Raw genomic sequence first — 11,355 nt, 5'->3', positions numbered from 1 at the left:
TATTCATTCTTGAGTTTATTTCTCTCACATGTCACCGTATGGACCCTGAGGATCTCTCATCTTTCTTCAGGTGAATGTGGAAGGCGTCCGCTGTGACAGGTGCCGGCCTGGCAAATTCGGACTTGAGGCCAAGAACCCACTTGGCTGCAGCAGCTGCTATTGCTTCGGCGCCACTACTCAGTGCTCTGAAGCAAAAGGCCTGATCCATACGTGGGTGAGTAAGGACCTGCTGAGCCATGTAATGGTATAATGTTAGTTCCTGCTGGCGTCTTTTAGCCAGGCACTGAGGGGTAAGAGGAAATGGCAAAACATTTAAGTAACCTTTTCCCCTGCACACGTTTAGAACTGGTAGAGGGGCCGTGTGCCATTAGACAGTTGGAGTAAATGTCGTTTTTATCCTGCCTTTAAAAGAGTTCATTTATTGCGGATAAGGAAATAGATGCCGAGTGAAAAAGGAAAACATTATAAGGGAAATGTTATGTTTGGGGATGGGAAGCAGCTGCCTTCTGAAGAGCAAGGGCACCAGAGTGGGGAGATAGATGTGTGTTCACACGGTAATGAAAACCAGAACTTGCACATTTAGTCCAACCAGGCTTAGAGAATCATCGCTCTTTAGGGTGGAAAAAAGTTCAGTTTGCCTTAATTTTCCTTTAACTCTTCCTACTTTAAAACTCTACTTATTGTTAGTGTAAAAGACCGGCTTTCACAGATGTTGTGGATTTCACTATGCAAACAAGTCAGAAGGGTTTATCCCCTCTCCTACCTGTTCATTGTGCACAAGTTCTGTTTCTCATGAGGACACTTCATCAGAATGGGATGGGGCTGCAGATAGACATGCAGTCTATCACTCTTTTTTTTTTTTTTTAACATCTTTATTAGAGTATAATTGCTTTACAATGGTGTGTTAGTTTCTGCTGTATAACAAAGTGAATCAGCCATACATAGACATATATCCCCATATCTCCTCCCTCTTATATCTCCCTCCCACCCTCCCTATCCCACCCCTCTAGGTGGACACAAAGCACCGAGCTGATCTCCCTGTGCTATGCATCTGCTTCCCACTAGCTGTCTATTTTACATTTAGTAGTATATATAAGTCCATGCCACGCTCTCACTTCGTCCCAGCTTCCCCGTCCCCTTCCCCGTCTCCTCAAGTCCGTTCTCTACGTCTGTGTCTTTATTCCTGTCCTGCCCCTAGGTTCTTCAGAACCACTTTTTTTTTTTAGATTCCATATATATGTGTTAGCATTCAGTATTTGTTTTTGTCTTTCTGACTTACTTCACTCTGTGTGACAGACTCTAGGTCCATCCACGTCACTACAAATAACTCAATTTCGTTTCTTTTTATGGCTGAGTAATATTCCATTGTATATATGTGCCACATCTTCTTTATCCATTCATCTGTCGATGGACACCTAGGTTGCTTCCATGTCCTACCTATTGTAAATAGAGCTGCAATGAACATTGTGGTACATGACTCTTTTTGAATTATGGTTTTCTCAGGATATATGCCCAGTAGTGGGATTGCTGGGTCGTATGGTACTTCTATTTTTAGTTTTTTAAGGAACCTCCATACTGTTCTCCATAGTGGCTGTATCAATTTACATTCCCACCAACAGCACAAGAGGGTTCCCTTTTCTCCACACCCTCTCCAGCATTTATTGTTTGTAGATTTTTTGATGATGGCCATTCTGACTGGTGTGAGGTAATATCTCATTGTCGTTTTGATTTGCATTTCTCTAATGATTAGTGATGTTGAGCATTGTTTCATGTGTTTGTTGGCAAGCTGTGTATCTTCTTTGGAGAAATGTCTATTTAGGTCTTCTGCCCATTTTTGGATTGGGTTGTTTGTTTTTCTGATATTGAGTTTCATGAGCTGCTTGTAAATTTTGGAGGTTAAGTTTAAAGGAGGCCTCCAAAGACTTAAACTCAGCCCCCTGCTGTGTTTTGATCCCATGCAGGTGACTCTGAAGCCTGAGCAGACCATTCTGCCCCTGGTGGATGAGGCGCTGCAGCACACAACTACCAGAGGCATCATTTTTCAACATCCAGAGATTGTTGCAAACATGGATCTGGTGAGACAAGATCTCCATTTGGAACCTTTTTATTGGAAACTTCCAGAACAATTTGAAGGAAAGAAGGTAAGGACGAGAACTTTGAAGTCACATGAGAACAAAATAAAATATGATTTTAGAATAATGCTATTTGGAGATTTATCTAACTCATCATTCCTCATTCTGTTTTATCAGTTGATGGCCTATGGTGGCAAACTCAAGTACACAATCTATTTTGAGGCCCGGGAAGAGACAGGTTTCTCTACATATAACCCACAAGTTATCATTCGAGGTGGGACTCCTAGTCATGTGAGAATTATCATCAGGCATATGGCTGCTCCTCTAATTGGCCAGTTGACAAGGCATGAAATTGAAATGACAGAGGTAAGGTGGTTAGTTTTTGGGTGCCAGGATGCCAATGGATTTGCAGTCGGTTTTGGCAAAGTGGTTTCTTTTCTTGTTAACAGAAAAAATGGAAATATTATGGTGATGATCCTCGAATTAGTAGAACTGTGACCCGTGAAGACTTCTTGGATGTACTATATGATATCCATTATATTCTTATCAAGGCTACCTATGGAAATATCATGAGACAAAGCAGGTAAACTATAATGAATATCCAAGTTAATTTCTTATTCTAGAGTCTATAAGAGAGATCAGTAAGACATCAGACAAGAAAGATTTAAAAGTTTGGTTTGGGAGTGTGATGATAGAAGACTAGTCAAGGATGGCGTCCAGGTCATCTGGTAGAAATTACTGCCATTCCCCCCAAAAGGGAAACAGAATCAGAAGCAAGATTAAGGGGAAAAATATTGAATTGATCTTTGACATGGTGAATCTTAGATGTCAGGCAGAAATTCAGGAGAAGATGTCCTGCAGGGTAGAGAGAATTCACTGCTGTGCTATAAATAGGTTGCAAGATTGCTGAGAAGGTATCCTCCTTCAACCGTCAGGGGAACCAGGCAGGGCCAAGTTGGTCCTGTCTCTCCCAACCATATGCATTCTCATCTGTTCACCCCAGTGTGCCATACTATATTGCCATTTTCCCTGTGCCTTATGATGTGAAAAGACTGGGAATCACATTGACTAGGAAAGTACACGGAAGAAGAACAAGAATGGATGTCATGAAAGCCAAAGGATGAGAATACTATAAGGGAGTAGGTATGGTTTTTCGTATGACCCAAAGAGGACAATTAAAAGGAGGCTCTTTGAAACTGACACTTAGGATCACACTGGTGACATTCATAATACCAGTTTTAGTGAAGTCCTGGGGCAGAAGTAGTCTCAAGGTTTTGAGGAATGAATGGGACGCAATGAACCTAATATTATGAATGTAGACTATTGTTATCCATGAACAAAATCATAAAAGGGAGGAATGAGGTCATGTCAAAGGTCAAGGGAGGATTGTTTAATGGGAGAGAGAAGTAAGCATGTTTATATACCATGGCGCTGGGGAAGGAGAGGAATTAGTAGCAAAATATAAATTAAAAAATGATAGAATAAAGAGAAAATAAATAATGGAGAAGCCAGGATACTTCAACATCATGAGTATACATGAGTATACTTGAGGTCATGTGCCTCAAGTATAAGGGAAAACTTATCTAATGAGATAAAATGAGGAACTGCGCAGATGTAGCTAAATGTATGTCATGGAGGCAGAAAGTTGAGTTGAGTCCATACACATAGTCTCAACTTCTCTGGCATATTAGCTTCTCTGTTGTGTCTATAAGAATATGAAATCAATAGATGTTTAGAAATAATCTTATATAACAAAATAGTAGATCAGTGCAGGAAAACAAAAGAAAACAAAATTATGAACCCTCTCATTGACAAACCAATGAATATAAAAATACCATGTTTCACTTCGTCCCAGCATGGACTTACATATACTACCATGGACTTATATATACTACTATGTAAAATACATAGCTAGTGGGAAGCAGCCATATAGCACAGGGAGATCAGCTCGGTGCTTTGTGACCACCTAGAGGGGTGGGGTAGGGAGGGTGGGAGGGAGATACAAGAGGGAGGAGATATGGGGATATATGTATAGCTGATTCACTTTATTATAAAGCAGAAAAGCAGAAAAGCACCATTGTAAAACAATTATACTCCAATAAAGATGTTAAAAACAATAAAATAAAAAATTAAAAAATAAAGAAAGAAAATAAAATACCTTAAAAAAATACCATGTTTCAAATGTTTACACTGTTAAACATGTAGCAGAAAATCCTTTCTTTGTTGTAGAAGATCCATATTGTTCTTCTGATTGTACCGAAAGTAGGGACCAAATCAAGGACCAAAATTTACTTTTAAGTCTATATTGTTTTGATTTTTTTCATGTTTCTCATTTCTAACAGGAGATTCTTTTTTGTTTTGTTTTGTTTTGTTTTTTACAGTAGGTCCTTGTTGGTTATCTATTTTAAATATAGCAGTGTGTACATGTCAATCCCAAACAGGAGATTCTTTTATATGAAATAATTTAAAAAAACATATACCAAAATATCTTGTCAGTTATATTGTTAATTATTTTAGAATTTCAAATGTAAATTAGGTGACAGAAGCCAAAGCAGGTTTGCATGTCCTAGAAGACTGCAGGTGACTTTGTGAGTGTGAAAATATGTTATTTTGAAATTGTTCCATGCTTCAGTAAAAAAGTTTGGTAGTAGAGAGAACATTTTGTTAGTGGATCTGGTAGAAACAATGTTGTCATGCATTTTTTATTACGCTTTCTTTGCCTGTCTCACACCGATTCCACCCTTCTTCGCTGTAAGTTTGCTTTTTTCCCCATAAGTCTCTTTCTCTTAGCACTTTATTTCATATACCTCACGAAATAATATCCTTTGGCTTAGGAGTTCCTTTTTTTAAACACTAGAGTAAGTAAATACTTCACTTTTTCTAGGCTCAATAAAAACTAGAGTGAACATCTAGTAACGATAAAAACAAATAAAGCAGTGGATCAGCCCTTGATTTTGTAAGACAGTGGAATTTTGACAAAGGTCAGAGATATGTTTGAGTCTTCCTCTCAAAGTAGTTAACGCATAACCCTGCATCTTTATTCAGTTACAAATTTAAATAGTCTCAGAAGCAGAGAGTTTGTTATACATGTGGTTTGAGGTTCTGACTTTGTACATATTGCAATGCTGAAATTTTCTTTTTTCTTTGCTTTTGTCCTCTCTTACATTTATTTGAAGAACTTAACGACTTTGTTTTTCAGTATTCATTTAAATAGATGCCTGAGTTTGGCCAAATCCCTGATTCAAGCAAAACAATTCCTCTCTGATTCCCTGAGGAAAAATAATGATGTGTTGCAGAAATGTCTGTTGCTAACACCATTCAGGTTTCACTTGGTTTTTAAATACTCACTAGTCTGTTGTGTGCATGCATGTGCCAGAGAAAGGAAGGTGATGCTAGAAACTCCTCAGGTTATAAAATGCCATGAGATACTAGCAGAGATGACTTTGCAACAAACACCGAGTTACCTTCCTACTCCCTCAGAGAACCCAGAGTCTTTCTTGTAAGACGGGAGTGGTTCATTTACAGATCACAGCTGCTGTGCGTCCTATAATGAGGGGAGCATGAAATCTGAATTTTAACTGAACATGTGTTTCATAAAGGCTGGCTGGTCTTCAGATTGTAGATTACAATGGGAGCCAAGTCAGAATGCACATTCATAATTCAGTGTCAGTAAAACCTACCTATTCTCGTTATAAAGTTTATGATTCAAGCTCCTTAAGCTATTAGAGGTGCGTTTTATTGAAGCACAACTATTCATTGTCTCATTTAAAAGTTTATTTGCAGAACATTTCATGTTACCAGTTAGTCATGAAACAGTCTGAGTTTATGGACTGTGTATTTTTTTTTTTTTTTTTTTTTTTTAATTTGTGGCTGTGTTGGGTCTTCGTTTCTGTGCGAGGGCTTTCTCTAGTTGTGGCAAGCGGGGGCCACTCTTCATCGTGGTGCGTGGGCCTCTCACCATCGCGGCCTCTCTTGTTGCGGAGCACAGGCTCCAGACGCGCAGGCTCAGTAGTTGTGGCTCACGGGCCTAGTTGCTCCGCAGCATGTGGGATCTTCCCAGACCAGGGCTCGAACCCGTGTCCCCTGCATTAGCAGGCAGATTCTCAGCTACTGCGCCACCAGGGAAGCCCGGGCTGTGTATATTTTTTAATGTATAATTTCAAATTATTACAAAGGGTATCAGCATTTTTATTGTGAATAATTTTTTTCAATTATAAGGACCTTTCCACCAATAGGAAGGGTGGGTTAAGTTACTTGAAGGATTTATTCAATAAAGTTAACAAAAGACTAATTTGAGAGGTTCTTTATCCTCAGAAAGATATCAGTATTACTAGCTTATGCTCAGTCGTTTCCTAGATGGTTTTCTAAAGTTCTTGAAAGGACGTTCAGAGATTCAAGAGCAAGAAATTGGGACCGGTTGCAAATTAAAAGCAATTTCACTAGTAACGACTGGAGATTTTCCAACAGGGAATGACCTTGGGTGGTCTGTTTGAAAGAATGAAAATGTCTAACTAATTGGCCATGTCTACCTGATGCCACTCACATTTTTAAAAGTGGGAGGAAAACTCTTTATAATAACTTCTCAATAGGACATCAGACATCTAATTTCCTAAATGCTTTATGATTCATGTGAATATTTTGCTAATGTGTAATCTCACCCTTTGGGGAAGCAAAGATGCTGGAATAAGATGTGGCACATGGAGCCCCTGGAATTTAGCAGCTTCAAAACAATAGAACAAGTTTGTGGTTGTTGACAAAACCTTGAGAAGACCCTTCTTTCAGGATTGAGTGTTTGCTAGGTAAGCTTAATTTACTGGTACCCCCATCTAAGTATTTGCTCGCTGTTCCAGGATTTCTGAAATCTCAATGGAGGTAGCTGAACAAGGACGCATCACAGCAATGACTCCTCCAGCTCACTTGATAGAAAGATGTGATTGTCCCGCAGGCTATTCTGGCTTGTCCTGTGAGGTAAGCTGGCTCCAACTAACCTTCTTAAGCCCCACTCAACCAGCCAAATGGAAATACTCCCAGGACCACCTTTACTGCAATCAGTTTTACTTTAAGGCATACCCTCAACCTATTTTATCTGATCTTCCACTCACAATATGAGACGCAGTAAGAAGACCATGATGTCATTGCTCCCTAGAGGTAAGAATCACAACTCAAGGGAAATATCTAATAAAAATGAAAAGATTTGTAAAAATATGAAACAGTCAGGAAATAAGAATGTTTTCTAAAGGCCCCTTTCTTGTAGCTGATCTGTTTTCTTGGCACCTTTTCTGAACAGAGACATTTAAACTGCAGTGATTATGAGACAAGATTATATCGGGATTTGAAAGATTGTTTTTATATAGAACATGACAAAACTTAGGCAATAAATATCAGACTGTTCCCTTTAACACAGGCTTCTCAGAAGGACATAAATTGTTCCAATAGTGCCACTGCCACTCAGTCATTATATTTTTAAAACTGCATTTTTTACTTTCTAGGATATTCCTTTGACTATCTTCAGAATTGGTCAATTTTCTAGATCTTTATTTTGTGGAACCAATTTAATTTTTACAAATATTAAATCTTAATAGGAAGAGTATGATCTAGGGAGAGGTGGAATTGCTGAAAAAGTGGCCTGGATTTGAATCTCTGCTTCATCATATACTAAGACTGAGACCGTGTGCAGCTTGTAAACCTGCTTAAGCTTCAGCTGGTAAATCTCCAAGCCCCTGAGTAACTGCCACCACACTCACCCCTTCTCCTGTAGACCCTATAGTCCTCTCCACAGTGCAACAAATAAAGGCTGGCCTGGGAGGGGCCTCCAGGACCTGCTCCAGCCCTACAGCATGGATTCTTTCCCCTTAGTCAGATTGGTTGGTGGCCACTACGTACTAGTTAGATATTTTTAATATCTCCCGTACCTACAGCCCAAGAATCACATGAAGGCTAAATGAACTAGAACTTAAGCACTTATCACAGTGCCTGGTAGTAGTCATAATAATAATAATAATAAACTCAATATGGTTAATAATATTATTAATGGAATAAGTAGTTATAGATCTAATGATTGATTTATTTATAAATACAGTTGGCCCTTGAACAACATGGGTTTGAACTGCCTGGGTCCACTTATGTATGAATTTTTTTCAGTAAATATACAATGGACCCTCCACGGGTTTCCAGGCCACAGATCCAACCAACTGCAGATCAGCAATTCCATCCGTGGTTGGTTGAATCCACTAACGCCGTACCAGCAGATATGAGAGAGCCGACTCTGGGACTTAAGCATCGACAGAGACTCATGGAACTAATCTCCTGGCAGATAGTGAGGGAGGACTGTAATTTTGTATATCTTTTGTAAATAGGATTTGAGAAGTTTTATTAAGTATGGCTCAGAAGGCAGGTGAAGTACACTTAAAAACAACGGACATAACTCTCTTGAGAGGTGGCATGGTATAATGAAAAGAAAAAAGGAGTTTGGTCTCGGTGAATCCTCCCTTCTCTACTTGAACAGGACATTTGCTCTTTGTTGCTGAACTTTGGGGTTTTCGTACCCATAGAATCATCATGAGGATTAATTTAAATGAAATCATACATATAAAAGCTCCTTTGTAAATTGAAACGTCATTCAACTTAGTTGCCATTGTATGAATTCCACACAGGTCAGAAAACAAATTTCATAAGAATAACTGCAAATATCTGTGAAATATCCTTGGAAGAATTTTATAGTTTTGTGACTGCTCTGAACAGCAATATTTATTTGAGTGTGCCTATTTTGATCTAATAAATGACCAAATAATCCATCTCATTATTAAATCATAACTCGTACATTCATGTATACATTTGTACATGCACCAGTAAGAATGTATATTGCACCTATATGCACAACCCAATATGTGTGAAATATATATATGCACGCACATTGTAGATGTGAAAAATGAGGCAGTGACAGAGGCACATACAAAATATGCTACCTTTCCAATGAGCATGAAAAAGATAAAAGATTGAATTTGAGATTTTTCTAGACAAGAGGTGGAATTTTATTTATCCCAGGGAGTGTTTGGCTGTACTGCTGTTTCACTGTGTAACCTTGGTCAATGCCTTAATTGCTATAGGCCTTAGTTATCATATAGTTATCCAATCTATAAAATTACAGGTTGGGTTTTGAAGTTCTAACATTCTCCAATTCTGCAATGTTATTTTGCTATACAAGATATAAAGTAGTCGATTGACCTTAGCTATCTTGAAGAGAAAGTTACTACAGCTATATTTTTCTGCATTTATTTAAAGAATACTCTTCACTTATGAACAAAAATATTAGCAGAGTAGCAAATTATTTTAATGCAATCTACCTTCCATTCCAGATTTGAAATGTTACAATTCATCTTATTATGATCAGCAGGCTTTTTAAATAGTATATTCTAAAACATACTTTCCCATTAATTTTAGTAATTTTCCATCATTATATGAAAATATAAATTAGCCAATACAAATACAAATAAAGCCAATGATACATGAAGAAAATCAAGAAAAACTAGAAACACATATAAACTATTATCTGCATTGGTGGCTTCACCTATGTCCTGTGAATTTCACTTAAGCTCCTGTTGACAGACAATAATTACAGTAATATCTTAGAGGAGAGATTAGGGAATAAAGACCTATCTCTTATAACAAGCTACCTGAGGTTTTCTCCACAACCCATTGCCTCTAATCCATTATACATCTTATTTATAATTCATCTTGAATCTAAAGTGTAATTACTCAGGCATAAAATCTAATCATCAAAGCAAGAACTAAGGACAGTTTTGAAATAATACATCCCATTCTAGTAACATATGCTTTGGGTCATGAATACACGAAACAATTCCTTTACAATATTTTCACCAAATGTAAGGTATTCTAGAGACATTTGCATTTACAAGCTACTCATTTCATGTTTTTATCCAGAAATGTGGTTGCAAGGAAACAAAATTAAGTGTTGGTTACCATTGTAAATATAACCAGTTGTGAAGACACTTAGCCTTGCCTGTTACCTGTAGGGTTATAACACTGTAGCCCTGTTCATTGAAAATGTCAGTTCTAGAAATGCCTACTTATTATAATTTATGATTTGAAGTAGAGACTAGGTTACCTTTAGAAGTCAAATAAAGAACACAATTTCCTCACCACATTTGTTGGTGTGGGAGCCGTTGAGTTTACCGTACTTTACCTAAGCTACTCCTCACTGTTGTCTCGGTTAACATTGTTGCCTAAACTGACCTAAACTCAGGTTAGGTTGTATGTAGAAATGGAAACTATTCAATGCTGAATATGTGGTTCTCTGCAATAAGATCATGGAAGTCAGAAATTCACAGGTGATCTCCTAATGATATTTTGCTCATTTCATCTTGTTTCCCCTTTCCATCATGTTTTAATAGGGCTTCTGGCTCACAGTTGAATGGCTAGTGTGTACTGGATCACCATTCACAAGCCGTCAATTGGCTATCAACAATAATTTTTTAAATCCTCAAACAAAAATCCTCAAACAGTACCTATTATCAACTCATAAAACTCAAAAGACAAAATAGTGAGACTAGACTTTTTTTCTTACACATGCACATTTCTAGGGATGCTCTTTACCACTTCAGTTGCACATGGAAGACCCAAAGACTCTTTTCATATACATTAAAATATTAAAGAACGTGGTATGGGTAAGTGGCATACATTGTAATTTTGTTTCCCACTGCAGTGTAGAACAATCACTGTTGCCTTTGTTTTCAGTGTATTCTCGATGACTATATCTAAAAAATCATCTGGAATAGAGACACCCATATTGATTTATTGTATTTCAAGCACTACACACACATCATCTAATTTAATCCTCACAACAACCCTATTAAAAAAACACACAAAACTGACTATTTATTGAGTGCCTACTGTATCCTGCACAATGTCAAGTGCATTCCCTAATACACTTACACCAACATTATTGAGCAAATTATAATTCCCATTTTATGGGTGAGGAAATGGAAGCTCAGGCAGGTTAGGAAACCTGCCCTTTATCACACAGTTGGAAAACAGCAAAACAGCAATCTGAACCTACCTAAGTCTGTTTCAAAAAACCTAGCTACATTAATACTCAACTAGTAAGTTATACAACATCCTTACATTGCATGTGAGGAAGCTTCAGCCCACAGCATTTAAAACCTGCATAAGTCATATGTAGTAAGTGGTGAAACAGGAATTAAACCTAGGATTGTCTGATTGCAAAACCCATGTAAATATACAAGATAGTGTTTTTACTGGCAAC

General features: G+C 37.8%; 1 protein-coding gene across 2 annotated transcripts in view; it reads left to right on the top strand.

Moving 5' to 3' along the window:
* Positions 1-11,355, top strand: part of LAMA2 (laminin subunit alpha 2) — a 626,305-nt gene that overhangs the window by 431,029 nt on the left and 183,921 nt on the right. For both annotated transcript variants that reach the window (XM_082406304.1, XM_082406303.1), the window contains exons 24-28: positions 71-214; positions 1,962-2,141; positions 2,250-2,438; positions 2,522-2,655; positions 6,923-7,040. In XM_082406304.1, coding sequence (XP_082262430.1) covers positions 71-214; positions 1,962-2,141; positions 2,250-2,438; positions 2,522-2,655; positions 6,923-7,040 — 765 coding nt within the window. The remainder of the gene's footprint in view (positions 1-70; positions 215-1,961; positions 2,142-2,249; positions 2,439-2,521; positions 2,656-6,922; positions 7,041-11,355) is intronic.

The sequence above is a fragment of the Balaenoptera borealis genome (assembly GCF_965194805.1).
Source record: "Balaenoptera borealis genome assembly, chromosome: 9".
In the NCBI taxonomy this organism is placed as follows: domain Eukaryota; kingdom Metazoa; phylum Chordata; class Mammalia; order Artiodactyla; family Balaenopteridae; genus Balaenoptera; species Balaenoptera borealis.
Note: the sequence above shows the minus strand (reverse complement) of the source record. Positions and strands in the feature narration are given on the sequence as shown.